At 50.2% G+C, this 26,298-nt stretch overlaps 1 protein-coding gene across 1 annotated transcript in view; it reads right to left on the bottom strand.

The window, feature by feature from the left end:
* Positions 1-2,682: 2,682 nt before the first annotated feature.
* The window catches only part of LOC311188291 (patr class I histocompatibility antigen, A-2 alpha chain-like), a gene marked incomplete at both ends in the record, with an annotated part of 248,164 nt that continues 224,548 nt past the window's right edge, over positions 2,683-26,298 (bottom strand). The window contains 3 exons of the mRNA XM_084259424.1: positions 2,683-2,726; positions 2,849-2,881; positions 3,137-3,253. Of these exons, the coding sequence (XP_084115550.1) occupies positions 2,683-2,726; positions 2,849-2,881; positions 3,137-3,253 (194 nt within the window). The remainder of the gene's footprint in view (positions 2,727-2,848; positions 2,882-3,136; positions 3,254-26,298) is intronic.

Raw genomic sequence — 26,298 nt, 5'->3', positions numbered from 1 at the left:
CGCCCTCTCTGCAGTGTCTCTACTCAGCGGGGTCTGAGCAGCTCCAGGAGTCCCTGCACCTCTTGCCTCTGACCTTATGGGAAACCAGCCCCTCAGCCTGCATGACAGTGAGGAGGCGAAGGCAAAGTCCTGAGGTCAGTGACTGATGGAGGAGACAATTTACTTTTTTTTCTTTTTACCTTCATTGTATTATTCACCTGAGGTTAGCATTGGTTTACAATACTGCATGTGTTCAGAGGCAAGGGTCACACCTCTTCAGATGTTTGTTACCACATCACACCCACCCTAAGGGCACGCACAGTCTTAACCATAGTCCATTGGGCCCTCTTCCGACTGTTTCCTACTCTTACCCCCAGCCCATGGCTTCCATTCTGCAGTCATATATATAGAGAGTATGTTTTGGTTTAGTTTCATCTGTCCCTGCTTTGTTTCTTTATATTCCAAATATGAAATCATCCAGTATTTAACTTTCCCCATCAAACTTATTTCACTTAGCACAATCCCATACACAACTATCCATGTTGTTGCAAATACAATATTTCATCTTTTTCACAGGCGAGTAGTATTCCATTGTGTATATAGCTTGCATTCTTTATCCCCTCATCTGCCATTGGGCACTTAGGTTGTCTTCATCGCTTGGTTATAGTAGACAGTGTTGCAGTGACCAGAGGAGGCGCATATTCCTTGGAATTAGTGTTTTTACCTTCTTTGGATAAATACTACGGAATGGGATGCTTGACCATGTGACAGGTCTATTTTGAGGAAACTTCATTTTAATTTTTTTTTATATAGGGGCAGGACCAATGTGCTATCCATAGAAAACAGAGGTTCCAGGTTACTGCCCCGCCCAAGGAAAGGTGGAGCTGATCAGGGATGAGAAGCTAAGGAAGAGGAAGAAGACGTGGAGTAAGACGAGGAAAGGAGGCTAGAGGAGGTGCATGAAGAAGAGAGACATGTGAAGAAGAAACCACACTTGCTTCTCACTTGGACTTGTTCCAGGGAGTTGGGGACATGGAAAGAGACAAGTGAAAGAGACAAAAATGTGAATGAGAGACCCATGGGGAAGCTGACAATGGCTGCTGTTATCTTGATGTGGATTTTGATTTTGTTCTTTTCCTTCCAGACTTGCCTGGCCCCTCCTGCCCCTGTCCCATGGGTCTCTACCAGTGGGTGCCTTAGCCTTGTGGCAGGCTTTTGGGCCCCAGTGTGCCTACTTTGGGCCAAGCCTGTTTCTCTGGGCATTTACCATTGAGGAGACGGGTAACATTGGGTGCTTCACTTGGTTAACTATTCTAATTATATTCTTTCTCTTCTCTCGCTCTATTGCACACTGATTCTCTATTTTATACTAATTGCATTAAAGTTCTTTTCTGTTGAAGGTCTTATACTTTAGAGTATGTTTTCTTTTTATGCAGCTGATGGCAGATCCCTTGTAGAGTGTACAGTTTTTAGGGTCCAGGGAACCCCTCATTCTGCCCACTAACAGGACCAGACATCATTCCCACCATGTGCCAGAGTTCCTTTTCCTCCACACCCTTCAGTGGATCATTCTCACAGTGTGAGGTGGTAACTCATTATGATTTCAATTGGCATTTTCCTGACAGCACATGGCAAACATTTATCCATCTACCTATTGGCCACATGTGTGTCTTCTTTAGAAAAAGTACCTATTTAGCTCCTCTGCCCCTGTTTTGAGTTGTTTTCTTGTTTTGGAGTTCTTTGTAGATTTTGGAGATTAACTCCTTGTTGGATTGATGATGTGCAAATAGTTTCTCCGATTTGATATTGTCTTATCATTTTAATGATAGTTTCCTTCACTATGTAGAAGCTTTTTAGTCTGATGTGATTCCATTGGTTTCTTTTTGCTTTTGCTTCCTTGGAGCACAGAAGACACTATGGGCAGTGAAAATACTCTGCATGATATTCTCATGGTGGACACAGGTCATTATACATTTGTCCAACACCCCGAGAATGGACAACACCAGAGTGAACCCTGAGAGAAACCATGACTTTGTGACTGTGACATGCAGGTCCATCACATGTAATCCACGTGTCAGTCTGGTCTTAACACATGATTTGGACATGATGTGTGAACAGTTTTATAAATCGAGGAATAAAGTGTAATTTACTTTAGAAAGCATATTTCATGCTCATACAAGGACATTTAAATAACACTCAAGGATACGCATAAGTCATTCCACTCCACCCCCAAGACCCCAGGCAGCCAGTGTCTGCTCAAAAACAGTTAGCAATTTATCTTTTCTCATATATATATATATATATATATATATATATATATATATATATATATATCTATCTCCATGCTCCTGTCTGGGCAATAGTGTTTATTTTCCCAACAGTAAAGGAGTTCAGGTCACAGAGTGGGGAGAAACATTTGCAAATCACGAATCTGATAAAGGATGGTATCTACAAATAATGCCTAAAACTCAATGATCAGAAAGAAATAACCCAATTTTAATAAGGAAAAAATAGTGTAATAAATGAATGGCAACTCATCTGTAAAAATGTACAAAATTTCCTTACAAACAGCAACTTTAGTCATAGAAAAGTAAAAATATGATCAAATGCTCAATATCACAGTTAAGAACAACAGTGACACCATCATCCTTCTGTCCAGGGTGTGCACAACAGGAGACTCAACAGGTTCATTGTAAAAGATCCTTAGGGGCTGAGAGATACATCAGAGCCCTGGGCACTGCTGCTGCCTGGTTGAGAACAAAACAGAACCTGGTCAGAAATGAGACCATAGGAGGGAGTGATGATGGTGACTCTCCCATGGAGTCCATTTACACTGTCCCCAGGTGCTCAGGGATCAAACCACACTTACCTGCAGCCTGAGTGTAGCTTCCTCCTTTTCCTCCTGTGTGAAGAAACATCATGTGAGACTAGGGTGTGGTCAGGTCAGGAGACCTAAAGGAATCTTTTAATCCTGCAGAACAGGGAAGTTTCCAGAACAGTGAGTAAAGACCCAGGTCAGGACTGGGAAAAATGAAGAAAGGAGGTGAGGGGGACCAAATACCCTCTCGGTACCACACATATGTGTGGATCGTACTTCCCATTAACCAGGTAGGGCAAGTTCTCCCTGGAACTTGAAAGCCCCCAGTCCCTTCCCTACCTGAGCGTTTCTTCCTCCACATCACAGCTGCAGCCACCGCAGTTCCAGTGAGCACAGCTCCAAGGAGAACCAGGCCAGCAAAGATGCCCGTGGTAGGGATGGAGGACTGAGGAGGCACTGGAAGGGAAGGGAAGATTATACCCTGAGCCCCAGACCTTATCCTGGCCCTCTGAAGGGCTCCAGAAGTGCCCTGATGGCCCTGAGAACAGCCTCTGTGCCCACATCCTCCTCCTTACCCCATCTCAGGACTTGGGGCTCCAGCAGGCCTTCATGCTGCACGTGACACGTGTATCTCTGCTCCTCTCCAGAAGGCACCACCACAGCCGCCCACTTCTGGAAGGTTCCATCTCCCCCAGGCCTGGTCTCCACCAGCTCCATCTCCTGGGTCAGGTCCTCCCCATCTCGCTGCCAGGTCAGGGTGATGTCCGCAGGGTAGAAGTCCAGGGCCCAGCACCTCAGGATGACCTCATGGTCACTGGAGGGGTGGTGGGTCATGTGTGTCTTTGGGGGATCTGAGGTGGTAAATCAGAAAACTCACCTTGTGTTTCCTCCATGGACACTGAAGAATCCTCATGAGACCATCCTCACAATGGACAAGACAACTGGTGTGGCAGCAAGAAGCATAAAATGTAAAAAACAGGCTAATCTGGGGGAATCTATGAGATTCTCCTATTCCTTAGAAAGTTCTAGAATGAGGACGAAAACCCAGGGTACGATGAAGCAGAGGGAGTGGAACACAGACTTTTTATTCCTGACCTGGGTGGAAGGTGAATGACACAGAAAAGCAGGAATCACATAACTGGAAATGTTCTCAGACCAGAAACAAGACTGAGAGAGAAACTCGTGGTTCTCAAACAGGCCCCTGGTCAAAAGGACCCAGTGACGTGTGATGTCAGGGACTGTCTGTCTTTCTCAGGAGAGACGGGATCTCTTCACTGTCCTTCAGGAGAAGCCGGAGTCTCTGGGAGTCTCTCTAGTGCAGAACATGAAACCCAGGGGAGCCCCCCTCTCAGGACTAGAGAGAGGACTCATTTCCCGCAGTGACTCCAGGCAGGGGGGGACCGGGAGGCCTCCAGGCCCCTCTTACCCTTGCGCTGCAGAGTCTCCTTCCCGTGCGCCAGGAATCTGAGCAGCCACCTCAGGCACCTGCCCTCCACAAAGTTCCTGATCTTCTCAGCCTCACCCCGGGCCTCCCACTGGCGCCGGGTGATCTGAGCGGCAGTGTCCACAGCGGTCCAGGAGCGCAGGTCCTCATTCAGGGCCAGGTAATCCGCGCCTTCGTAGGCGAACTGCACATACCCACTGAGGAGGCGCCCGTAGGGCCCCACGTCGCAGCCAAACATCTCCTGGAGGGTGTGAGACCCTGTCCCTGCCCCGTGTCACCTCTTGTCACCCCGCACGCATCCCCTCCCGCCGGGAATAAACTAAACAGAATGAAAAGGAGTGAAAGCCCCGCGGCTGTTTCCGGGCAGGTTGCAGAGAAGCCTGGAGGGGGAGACCCTGAGCGACCCCCGTCCGTGGGGATGGGGGTGCTGACCCGGCCCGGACCCGCGCCAGCTCACCGGTCTCGCTCTGGTTGTAGAGGCCGCGCAGGGCGTCCAGGTGCGCTCGGGACCACCGTGTGTTGTCCCTTTGGTGCCGTGTCTCCTTGTCCCAGTCCTCCTGCTCCTCCTGCACCGCCTGCCCCGCCCAGGGCGCCCGCGGCTCCGCGCTCTGGCCCAGAGAGTCGCTGTCGAACCGCCCGAACTGCGTGTCGTCCACGTAGCCCACGGCGATGTACCGGGGCTCCCCGAGGCCGGGCCGGGCCAACGTGGTGTAGAAAAGCCTCAGGGAGTGGGGGCCTGGGTGCGGGAGGGGAGTCCCGGGCTATTCTTTTCCCCTTCGGGGGCTCGAGTCCCAGGGGGCGCCCACGAGACAGAAAGTGAGAGTGAAAAGCGGCTGCGGGACGAAAATGGCCGGGACTCGGGGGGCCAGAGGAGGCTGGGGTCTCGGGGGACGGAAAGGGGCCAGGACGGGGCGAGGCCGAGGTGGGGGGACAACTAGGGCGGCGGCGGGGTCGCGCCTTTCCCACGCCCGCCCGCGCCCTCGCTCCCGCCTCTGGGAGCGCCCTGTCCCCTCCCGACCCGCACTCACCCGCCCGGGTCTCCCTCGGGGCCGCGGCCCCCGCGAGCAGGAGCAGGAGGGCGGCGCCCCCCATCCCCCAGGACGCGCCTCCGCCCGGGCTGGGGAGACGGAGTCCCGGCGGGCGGGCGAGGGCTTTGGAACGGGAGCCGCGGGGCTGCTGATTGGCTGCTCCGGAGACCTCCAGGCAATGGGGAGTGAGCCCTGGGGTGAGTCACCAGTATCCAGGAAGTAGGACCCGCCCAGGCTGTGAGCCCAGAAGTGGAACCAAGGGGAGAGGGCAAACCCCCAGCAGTCACCTTCCAGCCCTGCACACTGCACTGGGGACTGAGACCCAGACAGCCACACCCCGAGACCTGGGACTTTGCCGCCCCCTCCTCTCCTGCTCCAAGACCTTTGCCACACCGTGTCCCTGAGTCCAGGCCCAGGGACTAGGTCCACAAGCCTCAAACATTTTTCTTTCAGAAACTCTGTACAGTCTCACAAATTATTACGGATCCCATGTATATATTTTTTTTTAGGTGGGTTATAGCTTTAAACATTTACTTTACTAGAATAAAACCTTTTTAAAAGATGTTATTGCTTCTTTACTTTAGAATATAAATAACCTGGGGCCTCCCTGGTGGCGCAAGGGGTTAAGCATCAGCACAATGAAGTGACCTGTAGCTGCAGAAGCACCAGTTCAATCCATGGCCAGGGAGCAACCCACATGGCACAGCAGACCTCCCCTGTCTCACCTGCTGCTCCCCTCAGCAATGTATTTCTGTAGTTCTTCCTGTTCTGCTCCCCACTCTGTCTTTGATGAATCCTCTCACCCGCCACACCTCTGGCCTGTACCCCAGTTCTTGTATGCATAAATAATTTTTTTTAAAAAGAATATTAATAACCTATGGTATGCTAATGATGGAGTTTTTGGAGTCAGTGGGTTTGGAGTGCGGGGTCCTGGGGTTCACTCTGGGAAAGGTTTCACCAGAGTTCCTGTTTCAGCAACACACGAAGAATTCCCCAGGTGAGTTTCTCCACAAGACATTAGTTATATTTAAAGAGCAGATTTATTAGACAAGGGACAGAAGAGTAAAGGACACTTGCATAGACACAAGCGGGCAGGAAGATCTGCCTCCCGAAAGGGGCAGGTTTGCTGAGAGAGGCCTGCATGGTTGCAGGCAGGTGGCCTTGAGGAGAGCTGCCTCCACTGAGGGAGGTCAATGAAGAGAAGTGCAGGCATGATGCAGGTCACAGGCAGGCAGGAGGCTGCTGCCCTGCAGAGAAGAAAGTTGGTGAAAAGATGCACCTGCATAGTCACAGGTGGGCAGAGGGATTGCTGCCCCCAGCCTGTGCAGAGACTGCACTGACATAGTCTTTTTCTGTTTGGAAGGGGTCACTCCTCATGAGCCTTCTGGTTAGTTGTTGATGTTGGACAACTATGCAGAATCTGAAAGGGACAGGAGAGTCTACAAAGGGCTCAATCTCCATATCTTTACCCTTGGGCCAGTGCTCTAGACAGCAGTCTGATACCTGCTTGGATTTTCTGCTTTGTAATCCAGGCTTTGGAGCCTAAGGATCTTGGTTTCTCTATCTGTGTCAATGGCTGTGTTAATCCCTTCTACCCCCTGCTCCTTGTGTGAGCCAGGTTTCTGGTCGTGGGCCATCTCCTTTCCAGTCTTTTTCCATTGCTCTCCTCCATCTTTCACTAACTTCACAACTTCCAGTACTACTTTTACTTTTGGGATTTGTGGTGAAAAATTAAGTGAAAAAAAATTTTTTTTAATAATTTGATTCCAGTGTAATGAATACTGAAGATCTTTATAACTTAGTAGAACAATATATTACTTTAAAAAAATCACACATAAGCACAAGACCCAACCAATATGCAAGAGAGTGATGAGAACATATATTATTGAGCAAATGAATATAATAAAGATTCCAGCAGAATTTCCAGTCTTGGTGCAATTGTAACAGGCTGCTGCCCAGGGAAAGGGGAAGTTCCAGGTTCCCTTATCCCACTCAAAGGAGGGTGGAGCTAAAGAGAAGACAAGAAGCTGCAGAGGAGACTGAGGAAGGAAAGAAGCAGGTGGAGCCATAAGGAGACCTGGAGGAGGCACATGGAACAGAGAGACACGTGAAGAAACTGCGCTTACCTTTTGGTGCTGAAACTGATGTTGGTGAGAGACCTGTGGGAAGGTGACAATGGCAGCTTTTATCTTGATTTTGAATTTGCTCTCTTTCTCCCAAGCTTGTCTGGTTATTTCTGATCCTTTTCTGTGGGTTCCCACTAAAAGATGCTTTAGATTTGTGGCAGGCTTTCGGGCCTTGCTCTGGCCCAAAAGACCATTCCTGTGGTCTTTTACCCACAAGGGGATTGGTAACATGGGTGCTTGATTTAGAAACTATATTCTTTGTCTTTTCTGTATTGTTTACTAATTGTATTTGAAAGGTCCATGCAGCAGGCCTGAATGCAGGAGCCAACCAGGAAGCCCACCTGGGGGGCAGGAATGTGGATACCTGCCTGGAGGACTCAGACAATGAGCCTCCCCCCTCCCCCTACCAGTCTCCTCTCAAACAAAGAACCTCTACCTGCCCTACAAACTTTTCCCACCATAGGAGCCCAACTACCCACCTGACCTCTCCTCACCCTATAAAACCCTGCTTCCCTCTAACAACGTGTGCGACTTCACTGACCCCCCACCTTGGGTCTGTGAGGTCCGCCTGGGGCTCAATAAACTTTACCTCCCTTTGAGAAATGTAGCCTGGCTCTCCTCTCCTTTACTGCGCCGAACCTTTCAGTATTCAAGTTCCTTCCCATTACAGTCTTACATGTTTTGTGTGGATGCAGTGGATGGCAGAGCCTATTTAGAGCAGACAGGTTTGCAGGGCCTGGGGTGCTCCTCTCCTTGTCCTGTAACACAATGAACACTCCCATGCAGGCATAATTAACAAGTTTGCTTACTCACAGCTCTTTCCCTTTTAAGATGCATGGCCAGGGCCTCAGCACTCTTATCTACAAGGTTGGGCAGTCAGCCAGCTGGCCTGTCTCTTAAAGGGCATCCCCAAATGCCTGCATCTTCACCCCCTTGCCTGGCCCCCCTTGTCGGGGGACTTTGCAGCAAATGGTTGTGCCTGCTGAAAAACGATGCTATTGATGGAGGACAGGAATGAAAAAAATAAATAAATAAACTGCAAAAGGAAGCACCACAAGACCAGAAACGTGGCTCTCACAAGAAGATGGAGGTAGAAGAGATTAGCATAACCATCAACACAGTTATGGAAACTAGGATCCTTAGGCACAGACTACACAGTTGTGAAAACTAAGATCTTCAGGCACCAATGCCTGGATTACATAACATCCAAGCAGGTATCAGAGCTCACATCCACAGGTAAAGACATGGAGATTGAGCCCATGGTGGAATCTGCTGTCCCTTTCAGATTCTGCTTAGTTATCCAAAATCAGCCACTAACCCTAAAGCTCACAAGGAGTGGCCCCTCCCAAACAGCAGAGGACTATATCAGTGCAGTCTCTGCACAGGCTCAGGGCAGCAAGCCCACTGCCCACCTGTGTCTATGCAGATGCCTCTTTTTACCAACCCTCTCCCTCCGCAGGACAGCAGTTTCCTGCCTGCCTGCCCGTGACCTGCACCATGCCTGGACTTCTCTGCACTGACCTCCTTCAGCAAAGGCCGCTCTCCTCAAGACTGCCTGCCTGCAACCACGCAGGCCTCTCTCAGCAAACCCGTCCCTTTCGGGGCAGCTCTTCCTGCCCACTTATGTCTATGCAAGTGTCTTCTACTCTTCTGTCCCTTTCCCTAATAAACCTATCTTTTAAATATAACTAGTGTCTTTGTCTCCTGGAGAAACTCGCTGGGGACCCCACCACGTGTCGCTGAAAGGGGAGCTCTGGTGAAACCTTTCCCAGAGTGACCTCAAAGACCCCGTACTCCAAACCCACAGACTCCACAAAAACCACGTCACTATCAATGTAACAGATATGGACATAGTTGTGTATAAAAGGAAACCTTGGTCTTTAAACTGGTGCTGTGCTCACTGGAGCTGTGGTGGCTGCAGCTGTGATGTGGAGGAAGAAGCACTCAAGTGGGGAAGGGAGTGGGGGATCTTGTCCACTGGGGGCCTCCATGTCCCAGGGAGAACTTGCCCTGCCTGGTTAATGGGAAGTACCATCCACACATGTGTGTTGCCCAGAGGGCATTTGGTTCAGTCCCCCCTCACCTCCTTTCTTCATTTTTCCCAGTCCTGACCTGGGTCTTTAATCACAGTATTCCAGGATTAGAAGATTCCTTAAAGACTGCGTGGGCTGACTCCTCCCTTGTCTCACATGATGATTCTTCCCACAGGAAGACAAGGAGGAGGGAAGCTACACTCAGGTTGCAGGTAAGTGTGGATCAGGGGTTTGATCCCTGAGGCCCTGGGGATAGTGTTGATGAAGCCATTCAGTTTCCATTCATGATGGCGATTTTCATGTCTTCAAATCTTAAGGCCACTTATTAATGGCTCAGCTCACCATGCAGACGTTCACCTCTTTGACTTCAACTGTGGACAATAATTTACATTGTGGGGTAGAATTGGAGGGGCATTCTTCCTTTGAAGGAAGAGACCACAGTTATGTGAAGAAGGTGACAGAAGAAAAGCACGGCAGCGAGCAGGAAATGGTTGTAAAAATGAGAAATTAGGGCATTGCTGGTGGTGCAGGCAGTTGAGCACAGTGCTGTGAAGCTGTCCGCAGCCTCTGCAGTGGCACGGCAGACCTCTCCTGTCTTGCCCGCTGCTCCCCTCAGCAGTGTATTTCAGTCAGTCTGCCTGTTCTGTTCCCCACTCTGTCCCTGGTGAATCCTCTCACCCTCCTGCACATCTGGCCTGCACCCCAGTTCTTGTATAAATAAATCTTTTTAAAAAAAAAGGAGAGAGAGAGAGAAATGACTCAATGCTGACTTTACAAAGACTGAGCACATTATTTTTTTTTGGTATGTCATGGCGCGTTCTGTCCTTGTTGTCTTCCATGGATTTTATGGTTTCTGGTCTTAAGTCCCAGCCTATTATCTATTTTGAGTTGATTTTTGTGTGAGGTGGGAGACAGTGGTCTAGTTTCATTCTTTTGCACGTGGCTGTCCAGTGTCCCCAGCACCGTTTATCGAAGAGCCTTTCCTTGTGAACCCCTCATCTTAACCTTGTCTACATAAACTTCACTGGATGGCACGTTGGAGAAAGGGGTTTACTTCTTCCCATCAGTAGTTGTATTTTAAAATTACAATTCATTTTATGTTCTCCATTGTCTTTCAGCAACCTTAGGTATTTACCTGCAACTATTTCAAAAGCACTTGAAACGATCGAAAGATTAGAGGAATATGTCCATTAAAGAGGAAAGTAAATGATGAACCCATCTGGATCAGGACCATTAATATCTGACAATGTTATAGGACAGGGAGACGGGCAGCCCAAGCCCCGCAAACCTGCCTATTCTACATGGGTTCTGCCATCCGCCGCATCAACACAAAACATAGGAGACTTTAATGGGAAGGAACTTTAATAAAACTAGGAAACAATACAGGGAAGGCAAAGAGTCTAGTTTCTAAATGAAGCATCCAGAGTTACCCGTCCCCTCGTGGGTAAAAGTCCATCCAAATGGGATTGGCCCAGAACAAGGCCCCAAAGCCTGCTACAAGTCTAAAGCATCTTCCAGTGGGGACCCACAGAAAAGGGTCACAAACAACTGAACAAGCCCGGAAGGAAAAGAGCAAAATCAACATCAAGATAAAAGCTGCCATTGTCACCTCCCCACGGGTCTCACCCACATCTGTGTCACCCAGTCCACGACCAAAAGACAAGCGCAGTTTCTTCACGTGTCTCTAGGCTCCATGCGCCTCCTCCAGGTCTCCTGGCTCCATCCTGCTTCCTTCCTCAATCTCTTCTGCAGCTTCTCCTCTTCCTGCTCAGCTCCACCCTCCCTTGGGTGGGGCAGGGAACCTCCCCCTTTCCTGGGGACCACCCTGTTACAACAAGACAGAACAAGGAACAGTGTGGGCTGACAGAGCAGCAGGAACAGGCCCTGAAGGGCTGGGAGAGGCAGTGAGAGGGTGAGTGTCCTTCCTGCAGGGTGTCCAGGATCTCCTAGTGTTATCCAGGGACACCTGCCCTGTGCTCTGTACCCCCCTCTTTTCCCTCTCCACTTGGAACAAAAGGAAGCATTAATGGGGAGACCTGTGTCCTCCTGGGGCAGTTTTGAGTCCCAGTCACTTCCTGCTCCCCTCCCCATGAGGTGGGTGGATTTAGGGGCTGCACTGTGCTGAGAGCTGGGGTGGGGGTGGGGTACATCCTGGAGCTGCAGCCCCGCCCCCCAGGAAGTCTGGCTGGTCATCTACCCTGGGGAGAGGGGGCGGGGTCGTGGTAGTGCCAGAAAAGCATGGAGCTGATTCTCTATGACCTGAGCAAACCTGTAAAGAAAAGCCCTGGAGCCCTCAGTGGCTTTCTCAGGCTTTTATTGATCTTTTACATGCAGAGAGGCAACCAGGTACACAGCAGACAGGGGTGCTGGGGTGCCAGGAGCTGGCACTCTTTACTGGGCTCTCTGGCAGTTGTCCCTCTCCTGTGTTCTCTGCTTTTCTCAGCCAATATAAATACTGCAGCCCTGGCCCACAGAAGTAAACAAGCAACTGAATATAACAGTGTAACAAAATGCAGGCTTCCATCAGGCATGCGATGCTAATGGCGGGAGGGCAGAAAAACCTGACAATCATTTACCCTGCAGGGTGGGTAACTTTCAGTGTTTTGTTGGGAAACTGTTATCTCACTGTAACAGGATGGTCTCCAAGAAAGGAGGAGCTTCCAGGTTTCCTGCCCCACCCAAAAGGAGGGTGGAGCTGAGCTGGGAGAGAAGAAGCTGCAGAGGAGACTGAGGAAGGAACGAAGCAGGATGGAGCCAGAGGAGACCTGGAGGAGGCACATGGAGCGGAGAGACATGTGAAGAAACTGCGCTTCCTTTTGGTCGTGGACTGGGTGACACAGATGTGGATGAGAGACCCGTGCGGAGGTGACAATGGCAGCTTATCCCTTTATTGTGATTTTGCTCTTTTCCTCCCATACTTGTCTGGTTGTTTCTGATCCTTTTCTGTGGGTCCCCACTGGAGGATGCTTTAGACTTGTGGCAGGCATTGGGGCCTTGCTCGGAGCCAATCCCATTGGGGTAGACTTTTAACCACGAGGGGATGGATAACTTTGGGTGCTTGATTTATAAACTATATTCTTTGTCTTTTCTGTATTGTTCCCTAATTGTATTAAATTTACTTTTCATTAAAGTCTCATATGTTTTGTTTTGATGGGGCAGATGGCAGAACCTATTTAGAGCAGGCAGGTTTGCGGGGTCAGGGTGCCCGTCTCCCTGCCCTGTAACACCATGTTCCCTTCCCCTCTGGCGCTCCTCTGGTGTGTTCTTTCACACTCAGAGTGTGCTCTGCCTTTATGAGGCAGATGGCAGAAGCCATTTGGAGCATACAGATTTGGGTGTCCCAGGGTGTCCCTCATTCTGCCTGCTGATTGAGGGTGTTTTCTCTGATCAGGACTCGTTTTCCTTCTCTACTTCTCTGCCTCCACTGGATCCTCACCCAGAGACAGGAATCCGCCAGGAGGAGGACTAAGCCCTCAGTGGGGATCTGACCAGGTTCCTGCTGTTTGAGGCAGGACCTTGTCTTCCGCCCTGGCAGGTCAGTGCTGGGGAGGGACTGACCTTCAGGTGAACTAAAGAAGCAGACAGAGCAGAATAGAACAGGGGCCTGTGGGGGGGACCCCAACTCCTTGGGGACAATATTGTGTGTCCTGATGCTTCTCCATGACACCTGCTCACACTGAGGGGGACAGGACCACAAGCAGGCGCTGGCCTGTCCTTCATGGGGGGCCTGGGTCTGGGCCTCTGACCTGGGAAGTCACTGGGTGATGAGGAGGGTAGAGCAGTTTGCAGCCGGGACCAGGTGCTGGGAATGAAGGGGTCCAGTGTTTTGAGCAGAGTGGGTCTGGTGTGTGGGTTCCACAGGGTGGGAAGGGAAGGGAGGATGTTTTTTCCAATGAACCTCTTAGTCTCTAGCAGCGCAGAGGCTCAGCAGCCCTGGGAGGAGCCAGGTCTGTCCTTGGTCTCAGGGCCTAAGGAGTCACCAGGAAGGGCCCTGCTCCTGTTGGTGGGGGTCCCTGGGCCCTTCTCCCCCCTGAGCCCAGAGTCCTGGCTGCCCTGCTCCTCTGTGTGGGCCTGGCTGCCTCTTGCCCTGTCTCTCCCCAGCCCTGAGGAGATGGCGCCTGCTCCTGTCCCAGCTCTGTTCTTTGCCTCCTCCCCTCCCTGCTGCTCCTCCTCCAGCTGCTCCCCGGGGTCCAAACATGAGTGTGATGACCAAAGGGCATGATGGCTCAGAGTAGGATCTCTATGAACCCATGCAGAAGTGTGAAGGAGTCCTCGAGCTCTCAGTGGCTCATCCCAAACCTGGCATTTATCCTAAAGACAGGCCTCCTAAGACATTCAGGCACCCTAGCTCAGAACGCCCCACCCACTGCCTTCTCAAAACAGCACCATGCCTTGAGAACATCTTATTGACAAGGTAAAGGAAGGCTAAGGCTTAGGGTCAGGCAAAACTTTATTCTTTGCTCCCTCTAAGGAGCCATGTGGAATGGGGGATGGTGAGAACCTGAGCTTTAAGGAAAACCCGGCGTTTGGGGATGACCTGACAGTTTGACTTATAAGTTATGGTTTCCAATAGAGAACATTGAACTTAAAATAGTGTTCATAAGTTTGTTTAATCGCCACTGGGTGGTAAAAACATCCATCGTGAGGTTGAAAAACGACGCCTCTGGTGTGTTTCAGTCCCTAAACTGATGTTTGCAGGAAGTTTGCCTTTTCTTTCTTCTGGATTGTAGAATCAAGTGCCAGGTATCAACTTTCATTCCATTTTTTTCCCAGTGGGAAATTTTCTTCAATTCTCAAGTCAGGATTTACTGATATTTGAAGCTGCTGTCACCTGATGATTTTGGAACTGATTTTCCCAACCTTCTTCATTCCAGTACACATTTCAAAATCCTTCATACTTAGAATCTTCACCCTGAAGATTTCCTCTGTGAGGGCTGTGATAACCGACTCTTTGAAATAGAAAGTTGCGGGCCTCCCTGGTGGTGCAGCGGGCGGAGCACTGCGCTGTGAAGCTGTCCGCAGCCTCTGCAGTGTGGGTTCGATTCCCGGCCGCCCAGGGAGAAACCCACGTGGCACGGCAGACCTCTCCTGCCTCTCCCGCTGCTCCCCTCAGGAGTGTCTTCTGTCTGTCTGCCTGTTCTGCTCCCCACTCTGTCTCTGGTGATTTCTTTCACCCTCCCAAGCCTCTGACTATACTCCAGTTCTTATATAAATAAATAAATCTTTAAAAAGAAATAGAAAGTTGCCTATATTTTCCAAAATTCAAATCCTAATTCATAAAAGGGCTTCAATCACTTCCCCCACCTCTCAAAAACACTGTCTCAATTCCTTCCCACTGCACGGTCTGGTTAGGAACTGAACCAAACTATATTAAGGACAATTATAAATGAAAGACTTGAAACAGTGGATCAGAGGGAGGGATAGTGACGGAAAGAAAATTCTGAATAAACGGCATCATTCCTCATAGGGCCCAAATCAGCCTTTGAAACACATAAGCCAATTTAATTCCTGTTGTTATCTCTCACAAGTGAGAATTTTGAGGCAATACCAAATGCCTGAGAGTTTAGGACATTTTTTTTTTCTTTTTCTCCAAGTGGGAGTTGGAGTTATGTGATTTCAGCAAGGTTGGAGGATGGTGTGTGAGGAGAGCAAGAGGTTCCACTGGAGCTCAGATTGAAGTCCAGCCCTTGCTACGCAACTAGTGGGCTCTGTTCATGCCTTGACACTTCTTTTGACAAGGTAAAACTTCTATTTACTTCTATAGGGAAGGGTTTGCTTTCTGGTTTCAGGAAAAAAGATTTTTATGTGTAGATGTCTAAAGTGAGAAATCCCACCTTGTCTCATTATTTGTACTCCCATTTTTACTGTGTTTCTCTAATTATATTATGTAAATATCACACATTCATTGTGAACAACTCAAACCATTTATAAAATATGAAACTTCTGAAATATAAAAATGTAATAAAAAAATCTTGTCATCTTACCATAATAATAAACATTAATATTTTGGTGACATTTTTGCATGCATCACTTTACATATCTATGTGTTTTTAATAAACAGCATTTAGCATAAATGATAATTTTCCTGTGGATACCATTCTACACCCATCTCAGCAGCTTAATCCCCATCTCCATTTTCCCCAAGTAACACACATATCTTAGCCAGAAAAAAAACTTGAGATTTTGCATGCGAATAGTTTATTTGGGTTCATTACCATGGGAACAGGAAACATAAAGCAGGGAGTGGAAGAAAAGTTGATACCAGGGAGCTTTACTGACCTGGGTACTGCCATGGGCAACTGGGGTTCAATCTCCCTGACAAATAAGGTGCAACTGGACTAAGGTGGTGGAAGTTGATACCTGCATGAAACTGGTTACTATGAAACAATAAACTATAGCAGTAAAAAGGTGAACTGAAGGGATAGAAGACATGAGGACTGAGAAATGTCCAATACAGTCTACTCCTTACACCACTCAGATCTTTTCATGGGCTCTGTGGAGTCCAGTCAGTCACAGGGTCTTTGATGTGGTGGCCAGTGACAAGCTCTACAAAAGATCAGTTAATGGGCCAAGCCTCCACAGATGCATGTGGTCACAACACCATTATCAATGTGCTTTGTCTCTTTCCCACACAGCCATTCCAGATTCCCCTCCCCCTGGAGCAAACCTACATTCTTCATCCCTGCAGAGTGGGAGGCTGAGTCCCTCACCCCCATCAGGACATGGTTGCTGCATGGCCCGTTTGTATTTCTACTTGGCAAGAAGCCCCAGTTCTCCAGAGTTTCTACACGTGCTCCTTTCTTATTACATTGTGCAGCAGCAACCCTAGCTCCTCATAGTAATCAGGGTCAGTTTTTCTGAAAACAATAACAATAGAGTTCATTGTGGCTCACTGGCTCAAGGAATATAAATGCTTAGGCAGTAGATATAACATCAAATCTAGCAGAACCTTGCTGGTACAAATATGCCTCCCAACGTCCCACCTCACGTCCCTGGAGAGCCTCTAAACTAATAGGGTGAAGGTGTGGGGTGAGAAGTATAAATTCCTCCAGTGCATCATTAGGAGTAATGGTGAGAGTGGCTGATCCTTCTTCACCTCTTAGTTGCAGGATCCATGCTTTCTCAATATTGGAACACAGATTATATATTGGCCATTACTCAGTGTGTATAACACATGTTGAAAGCTGCCTTCCACCATCTCAGAGTGTTTTGCCCAAGATAAAATGTTAAAAGTTTTTAATGTCTCTCCTCCTTCAATTATGCTGTCAACTTCCAAGTGACATGCTGTGTGGTAGAATCAGTGATTCCTGCAGACATGCTGCCAATGTCATACTTATTTCACCATAAAATGTGCCCCTTATCAGAGGCAATGTTATATAGGCTCTATGCTGGTGAATCAGGCAATCTGTTGGCTCTTAAAAGGAGATGCTGGCAGTCAGGGAAGGGAATCTTACATCCAGAATGGATGTCAATTCTTGAGAACACATCACTCTTCATAACAGGGTAAACTGAGTGAAGAAATCCACCTGTTACCATGTAGCTGTCTGGTCTACTTAAGTGATGTTATCACAGCAAGAGCTTGACTGTGATTTCTTTGACTGGAAATCTGGGCATTCGTGAGTGACAGTGACTGTGAATCTCCCATGATGAGAAGAAACTCATGCTACTGGACTCATGTATGATCAAATCGCCCTTGATCTCGATTTCTATGACTTTCAGGGACTGTTGAATAAGCCCTGGGGTAACCAACAAGAGAGGCTGAGTGTTATCCACACAAAGGGGACATGATCTGTGGTAGGTGCTCTCTGAGGTGAGAACTAACATGAGACACAAAGGTCTTACACCCTGTGTCCACTCCCATGGACAAAAATGCCTCAATTCCTAACTTCCTTTGACGTTCACCTTCTCATCTTGCTCCTTCTCAGCACTGAAACATTCAGAAAGTCACAAACCACTGCCAGGAGTCTATTTTATAGCCATAATGGAGGGAGGTCAACATTGCCACCATTCAAATTAAGTCATCAGGGCACTGCCTGCAGCTCTTGCCACTCCTTGCTGTCTCATTGGGCGCTCCTGGGTGAGGCTATTTAATGAAATTGTAGCCCTGGATATCCCATTACATCTCTAATCTTAATATCTTCCTCCTAAAACATATGTTCTTATAAATGGATGTCCTAACATGGACTGATATAGACATTAATAATGATTTCTTGATTATACTTACGTAATGACCTATGGCTGATTTGATAGATATTGCTCATTTACAAAACCCTACTGTTTAACTAAAATTCAATATCCCCAATTTTTTTTTTCTTTCTGCATAGAAGAAGTAGAGTATAGAGGTCCCCTGGCTGAAAAAGGAGAAGTGACACTATGGAACAACAGGCCCAGGTCCACAGGCCTGCAGGCAGGCTTCGGTGCTTCACCTGGGGCACAGGGACTGCCGTGGCCCTGTGCTGGCGGGAACAGCAACAGCAGGCACGGAGGGCAAGGTGCTCTGTGGCCTGCCTGGTTGCAAGGTGGCTGCGGGCCGAGGGTGTGGCTTGGACCCTCAGGCTTTCCAAAGCCATCAGACAACCTGAGCCTTCCTGAAGGCCACTCAGTTGCCACAATAAGGAGGAGGGGTCAGACCTCCTCTGCCCTGTGGTGGATCCAGTTCCAAAGCTCCCAAGGCGGCTGCCCTGCCCCAGCAGCACGCTCACATAGGGGGATGGGGGCTGCACCCCCAGCATGAATTTCGAAGGCTCCCTGACGGCCTGCTCCCTGACAGCGGCACAAGCGGCCTATCAGCTCAACACCCTGCGTGACCATCTGCCCTGCAGGTCCTCGAGCCTAGAGACTTCCACAGCCAGAGAACATCCACCTAGGTGGAAGGCCCGGGTAAGACAAGTCTCAGTGGCTGTCTTCAGTTGGAGGTACTTTGGGAACCTGGGGTTGGCTTGCCTGTATGAACTTAAGTGTGTGTGTGACCAATAAAGGAATAAAATTCTCTCTGAGAGCCAAATTCTGACTGAAGCTTATCTATCACCCTCGCGGCAGATGCCTTCTCTCAAACCTCGGTCCCTTGGAGCTTAGGCCAGATATGTGCCCTAAGCGTCTCATCTTTTACTGCAGCGCTGCGTGGCCTCCATACCAATTGGACAATGGCTCCCACGGGCCGAGCATGGCGCTTTTGACTTCTCGATCCTTACAGACCTAAAGAGTTCTGTCACCACAATGGAAAATGGTCAGAGATCCCTTAGGGCCAGGCTGGCTTTCTCTTGTGCTCCCGTGCCCCCCTCCAGCCCCTCCCTCCTGAAAACCTGCCACACTCTCCAAGTCTTGAGACTCCTCTCACTCTCCCCCTCTCTGGACCCTCTTCAACGTTTTCTGATCCTCTAAATTCTCAGTCTTCACCTCCTCCAGCTCCCCAATCGGGCCTCCCCTCTTTTTTTTCACCTCCTAGCCACCACACCCGTTCTGGGTGGTCCTCTTCTGGGTCCCCTCAGGGAAGTGGCGGGAGTGAAGGAGGAATTAGGGTCCATGGTCCTTCCTCTCTGTCTGGTCTCTCCCAGACTGAAAAGCTTCTTGGCTCTTTCACTAACAATCCCACCACCTACACCAAAGAGTTTCCTTGTCTTACCCAAGCCTGTGACCTTGTCATGATTACATGTGATCCTCTCTTCCACCCTGACCTCTGACAAAAGGGAGCAGGTTTTTAGGTCTGCCCAAGACCATGCAGATCAGGTCCCTGTGACTGACACAACCATGGCCCCAGGCTCTGCAGCAGTTCCCAGCCCAGAGCTGGGGTGGGGCTCCCAGACTGACACAGGCAGGGCCCCCGGGGCAGGACTCACCAAGACCATTTTATTACCTGTCTCCTAGCTGGTCTCCAAGCGGCTGTGCACAAAAGTGTAAATTTTGCTAAGCTCAGGGAGATCACCCAGTCTGCCTCAGAAAACCCTGCTGCCTTCCTTAGCTGCCTGACGGAGGCGTTCCAGCGCCATACCAGGCTTGACCCTGACTCAAATGGAGGCTCAACAGTTCTGGCTACCCATTTTATATCTCAGTCAGCTCCTGACATTAATAGAAGCTTAAGAAGTTTGAGAGGACTCCCCTGATGGCGCAGATGGCAAAGCGCCGCGCTGTGAGTCTCTCCGAGGCCTCTGCAGTGCCGGTTCCATGCCGGCCGGCCAGCGAGGGTCCCACATGGCACAGCAGACCTCTCCTGCCTCGCCCGCTACTCCCTTCAGCAGTGTATTTCGTCAGTCTGCCTGATCTGTTCCCCACTCTGTCTCTGGTGAATCCTCTCACCCTCCCACATATCTGGCCTGGACCCCTGTTCTAGTGTAAATGAATAAATAAACCTTTTTTTTTTTTTTTTTTTAAAGAGGCTGAGGACTGTCCTCAAACCCCTATCCAGGATCTGCTGAATATGGCCTTGACAGTTTTTAAAAACCGGAAGGAACAGGACAGGGCAGAGAGGGAACCCCGTAGTCTCCAGAAGGCTGGGCTTCAAGCTCAGGCCCTGGTAGGGCCTTGAGACCACCAGGCCATGTTCCTTCAACCACCGCAGTGCCTGCCGCCCGACAGAGGACAACAACGGGCCCCATGGCCCCCAACCGACCACAGCTGGGAGCCTGCTTCAAATGTGGTCGAGAAAGCCACTGGTCCAGACAATGCCCCAACACCTGCCAGGACCATGCCCCATCTGCAACGTCCAGGGTCACTGGAAAAGTGACTGTCCCTCCATGCCTGGCTGCGGTGGACCAGTCCTTCCAGCCCCTGCAACTCTTGCCACCGGCGGTCTTCGGTTTGGCAGCTGAGGACTGAAGAGGCCCGGACTCATAGACCCCGATAAACTTCAAGGAGCCCAGGGTAACAGTCAAGGTAGCAGGTAAGTCCAACTCCTTTCTGGGCTCTCCTTTAATATGTTGCTGGCCTCCTTCTCTGCAGACCTTCTCTGCCACAATCTCAGCAACTCACTGCACAACTCCTCACCTTCCTGGGCTCAAAAGGATACCGTGTCTCCCAGTCCAAAGCCCAACTTTCAGTTCCCACAGCCGTCTATCTGGGTCTTCCACTAACTCCTTCCTCCAAACAGCTGACGGTGGACCACAAACAGGCCATCCGGGACCTTCCCTCCCCTGAATCGGCAGAACAAATCCTTTCCTTCCTAGGTTTGGTCGGATTCTTCCGTCACTGGATCCCTAATTTTGCTTTCCCAGCCAAGCCACTGTACGACACAGCAAAAGCCTCCCTCGAAGGACTTCTCCAATCTCCCGGGGAGGTCTGCAGGGCCTTCCTTTTACTCACCCATATCCTCCTTAGGGCACCTGTCCTTGGCCTTCCTGACCCAGAAAAGCCTTTCCTCCTGTGCACAGACGCACATAGGGGTATGGCGGCAGGTGGCCTTTCCCAGCCTCTGGGCCCAGCCCTGTGTCCTGTCGCTTATCTCTCCAAGCAGATGGATCCCACCGTCAGGGGCTGGCAACCTTGCCTTAGAGCCCTGGGGGCGGCAGCTCTACTCACCTGGGAACCCCTCAAACTTACTCTGGGAGGACCTGTCCAAGCACATTCCTCGCACCACCTTCAGGCCCTCCTGTCTCCCGGCCCGCTCTCGACTCTCACTCCTGCCCGCTCATAGGACTTCCACGTGCTCTTTATCGAAAACCCTCTGGCGAGTCTCACTCAGTCAACTTCTCTCAACCCAGCCCCTCTTCTGTCTCTGGCCCCCCTTCTGCCGCTCATTCGTGCCCTGAAATCCTGGGCGAAATGCAAACCTCCAGACTGGGTTTGGCCGACTCCCCTTTGTCAGATGCCTACTGGGCTCTGTCTGTAGACGGCAGCTCTTGCGAAGGTGTGCGAGGTCAGCGGAGGGCTGCCTAGGCCATGGTTACCCTCGATCAGGTCATCGAGGCAGGAAAGCCGCCCGGGGGAACCACCTCCCGAAAGGCAGAACTCAGAGCACTTACCGGGGCCGTGACCCTCAGCAACCATAAGAAAGTCACCATCTATACGGATTCAACATATGCCTTCCTTATGGCTCACAGTCCTGCTGCGATTTGGCAGGAAAGGGGGTTCCTCTCCACCCAGGGGTCCCCCATCATGAACGTTAAACTTGCCCTTAAGCTTCTAGCGGCCTTGCAGCTTCCAACTGAAGTCGCCATGATCCACTGTGAAGGACACCACACGGACAATTCTTATGTGACCACAGGGAATAACAAGGCTGATGCAGCAACAAGGGCTCCCACCACTCACTCTGCTGCAGATCCTGGTCCTATTCTCTCTCTATCTGTCCCCTCCATCACTCCGACTTAGGAGCCTAATGAACGCCAAATCCTGAGTCTGCTCTTCCACCCCTCCTTGAATGCAAAAGTCTGGCAGCTGTGTTCCCATCGTCAAACCGGTGCTCGTGGATCACCTCAAGGGGGAATTCACCAACCTCCTTCTTCTGTAGCTCACCAGCTGCGTGGACACTTACCCGGACAGGATAGGCAGGTTGATTTTACTCACCTCCCTACTCACAAAAAAGTAAAATATCTGCTCACAACGGTTGATACAATAACAGGTTGGGTCAAGCCCTTCCCCGCAGCTAGAGAAACGGCTCAGGGGGTAACCGAGGCCCTTCTTAACCACATTATCCCATGCGTTGGCCTCCCCACATCTGTCCTATCTGACAATGGTCCAGCTTTTATCTCAAAGATTATTCAGCAGGTCTCCACAGCTCTGGGTATCACCTGGAAGCTTCACATTCCCCACCACCAGCAATCCTCAGGGAAGGTGGAGCGCACCAATGGGCTAATCAAGGGTCACCTGACTAAACTCTCCTGAGAGCTCTGCAACTGCTCCGGGAACATGAAGACCTGCACTTACCCAGTCCTGCCTTGAATCTCGACCTCCTCAGCTGACCTTCCCCACCACTGCATCCGGGAGACCAAGTCCTGCTCAAATTGCTTCAGCCAAAGCCACAGCAGCCTCCATGGACTGGTCCACACACAGTCATTCTCACCAAGCCTGCAGCGATAACACTTCTGGGAGACCCCTCCTGGTACCATCTCTCTCGGGTCATCTCTCTCAGAAGACAAACAGTATGCATGTTGTAACCTGGGTCCTACTAGGATGCGCATTTCTTGTCAAAATCTCCCCGAGCCCAGTGTCCTGTGTGTGGAAATACAAAGTTAGGGAGACCTTTGTCTCAGGATCCATGGAGACTACCCACTTGGTGGGTACCGTGGAGTGCCCACAGGCCGGATGCACAGCACCTATCACTCTCACCCTAACTCTTTCCTTGATTACCAACCCTATGAACTCCTTGCTTCTTTTACCATCAAACCTTAGATTACTGTAAGAATTCCTACAAAGAATATGGGAGGTGCCCTTATCTGTCATGTACAGTGTACCTTCCAGACAAAGGTCAAATGTTCACTCTGGTCTGTCATAATACCGGTTTCAATACGAATTAAGTTAGCTATCTTTTTCTGATCCTTGGGACCTACGCTGGGTACAGGGAATCCAAGCCACAGGGTACACTGGTTGGCATTCCTACCCAGTGGCAACATTGTCCGTCTCAAGGGAATATGTCCCGACACAATATGCCACAGTCCAAGTCTCCCAGGACATCCTCCATTCAGAGCAAGTCCTACAAAATCAGCTGACATCATCAGAAAAGACAGAGACACCCTCAACCTGGGTTCATATAATCCAAAACACTCTACCCTTCCTGACTGACTCCTTTGGGACTAATACCTCCTCTTGTATCCTCTGTGCTTCCCTTCAGAGGCCTCTACTGGCGGCAGCTCCAATTAATCTCAATACCACTATGACCAAGACAACGGACGCTGCTTGCCAGACTCCCCAACTCTCAGTCCCCCTATGGGACTCCAGTCACAGCTACCCCTGCTAGCAAACTGATGCCCTTGTCTGCTTTCATTCCTGCACTTCCAACATTTCAGTGAAAGGATAGACACCTCCTTAGAAAAAACCTCTGTGTCTTTAGCATCATCACAAAGACAGCTCCCCTCCCTGGCACAGGTCACTCCAAAACCGGTGGGCTCTGGACCTGTTAAAAACTGATAAAGGGGCACCTGCCTGTTCGTCAAGGAAGAATGTTGTTACTGTATCAGTGAGTCAGGGATTGTAGAACAAAATGTGGAAGCCTTCATGAAACTACGCAAAGACGTGGAAAGGGAAAGTGGCGGCTCCAAGTCTCCACTGACATGGTTTCAAAATCCTATAGTCTCATGGCTCCTCCCACTCTTGGGGCCAATACTAATGATAACCTTATTTTTTTCTTTTTGCTCCTTGCCTCCTAAAATTCACACAGGCTCGCATTCAGGAAATGTCTCCTACCACATTTAACCAACTTCTCTACCCATATTCTTGCATCCCTGCAGAAGACCCTCATAACCAGACCTGAGCCACCTCCTTGGCTCTCTGCCAGTACCAGAGAGCAGTGACGAGGGAGGAGCACCGAGAGAAGGGGTTCATAAACGGGCTGGCCCTGGACAAAGAGGAGCGGCGAATGTGCGTGGCGGGGCAAGGGGTGGAACATCAAGAGCTGGGTGCTTGATTTGTTGCCCCAGCCCCCCAGGACTAACCCCCTTTCAGGTTTCTCCTATGGCTGCAGATTACCAACTTGAAGAGGACTCGAGACCATGGGACCCGACCCTGGGAGAGGGTTCAGGCTCGCTTGCTCTGTCCTGTACCCCACCTTTAAACACTGAGCACCTACAAAGCCTGTGCTTCCCTAGTAAACTTGAAGCGTTGACAACCACTCTGGGTGACACTGGGAAGAATTGTTTAGTTTGGTTTTCTGCGGGGTTTCTACTTCTCCACGGAGACTTTCCAATTTTTGTCTGACTCCTCCATCTCACATTCTAATTCCTTATGACCCTGGGGCCAGAGTGCCCCCCAATCAGTGCTCTTTGGAGTGATCTGTTTACCCTCCGTGGATCAGATCCCAGCAAACTGAACTTCCCAGTTGGGAATCTTCCCCCAGTCGTCTCAACATGGGTTGCTCTGCTCGCCACAGGATAAATAGGCGACTGAAGCATCAATTCTGCTTGAGTCTCTTGAGAAAAAAAGCCTTCTGTGTTAATGTACATATGCAGACATATGTGAGATTGTAACAGATTGCTCTGAAATGTGCCTGGCTGTGCCCCTGGCTGTCCCTTCACTGCCTCCTGCCATGAGCATCCACTGGTGCAGGAGCTTGAGCAGCGCTGCCAGCTGGCAGCTACTGATTCATGGCATCCCAGAAGTTCGAGTCTGAAGACTGAGTGAAAATTCCTAAAGATTTTTTTCTTTAAACCATGTCATCAGTCCATTTCTTCTGTCATTGGGAGGATGGGACGGGGGGACTACTCACAGCACCTGGTGGAGATGTTGGTGGCATGAAGTCAGATGGCAAATCTAACTTGTAAAGTGGGGTGTGAGTACAGGGGCTTGCCGTTCTCGTGAGCCTCAACTCTCTTTTTCCTCTCTGCAGTTGAGAGACTACCAAAGGAAAAACATCTTGGGGTCTCCTGCAGGAGTTAAGAAAAAAAAGAAGAAACATGGCAGTAGGCCAGAGACAACCACTTCCAGTGGTTGTAAGTCATCTGAAGATGTAAGTCTTGCTCAGCCAGGCTTCCTGGGAGAGGGGTGCTCCAGGGCAGCCGAGTGAGAGGTGAAGAGCATGGAAGAAGTGGGTAAGAACCCTGGGTCTGAGTGCGGCCTCTCCGTAGCTCTGCTGGGGATCTGATTTGGGGTGACACTGTTTAAGCTCTTTGTCCACCTGTGAGTTAGGCTGCTACAGCTCTACTTAAATCTAGGCAGCATCCATGAGAGGATTGTGCGTTCATCCCTTCGTGCGGGGCCTGGTGCGCAGTGAGCCTTCAGTACAGGGCGTCGCTATGGACTTCTTGCTCTGGCAATTTCCCTCATCCCCAGCCTCAAGGGGAAGCCAGGCATTGAGATCACCCTCTCCCTTTAGGGCGGCACAGATGAGCCCCGGGTGCTTGGGTTTAGGCAACCACTAAAGTGGAGTCTGTCTTTGCCACCTGCTTGCTGGGTGATCACAGGGAAAATCACATTCTTCCCAGGTCTCAGTTTCCTCACCTGGAAAAGGATACTTCTGGGGGGCCTCCCCGGTGGCACAGCACTTGAGCTCTGGGTTGCGAAGCTGCCCGCTGCCTCTGAGGCGCCGGTTCGATCCCCGGCTGTTCCCCGGTCACCAGAGGAGGGTCCCACATGGTGCACAGACCTCTCCTGCTGCCCGCTGCTCCCCTCAGCAGTGTACTTTGGTCCTTCTGCCTGCTCTGCTCCCCGCTCTGGCTCTGGTGAATTCTCTCACCCTCCCGCGCTTCTGACTGTACCCAGTGCTTGTATAAACAAAACAAACAAACAAATAAATAAATAAATAAAACATGCCTCTATAAAAAAAAATGATATTGCTGGGCCAGATCAGTGTCTTCCAGACTGATTTGGTAGCTTTGATCATCTCTTGGTTCACGTTGCTTTCTGCCTCAGGCGAGGCGGAGAGTGGCCGTTTGGAAAGATGGCGCAGGCCGTGGTATGGATCCGTTACCCTTGTCTCCAGCATCCATCATCCAGAGCTGCTCTCTCTTTCCTTCTCTGGCCTTCTTGTCTTCTCTAAGTCACTTTTCTCTTCCTCCCCTTGCCCTTGTTTTTCCCTTTTCACTTCCTGTAGATTCAGGATATTCTGCAGGTGCTGTGTCCGACCTTAACCGCTCCAATGGGGTAGCACTGCCCCCATTGGACAAGAGGAAGGTGAGGCTGTGCCGAGACCCCCTCTCTGGCTTGCCCTCTCCCAGCGTGCATGCCCGAGGCTTGTCTGGTTGGGGTACTTGGCCTATGGCTGATTTTATGTTGCCATCATTAACCCTCA

The sequence above is a fragment of the Talpa europaea genome (genome assembly GCF_964194135.1).
Source record: "Talpa europaea genome assembly, chromosome: 2".
In the NCBI taxonomy this organism is placed as follows: domain Eukaryota; kingdom Metazoa; phylum Chordata; class Mammalia; order Eulipotyphla; family Talpidae; genus Talpa; species Talpa europaea.
The sequence above is the reverse complement of the archived record's forward strand: the minus strand, read 5'-3'. Positions and strand labels throughout refer to the sequence as shown.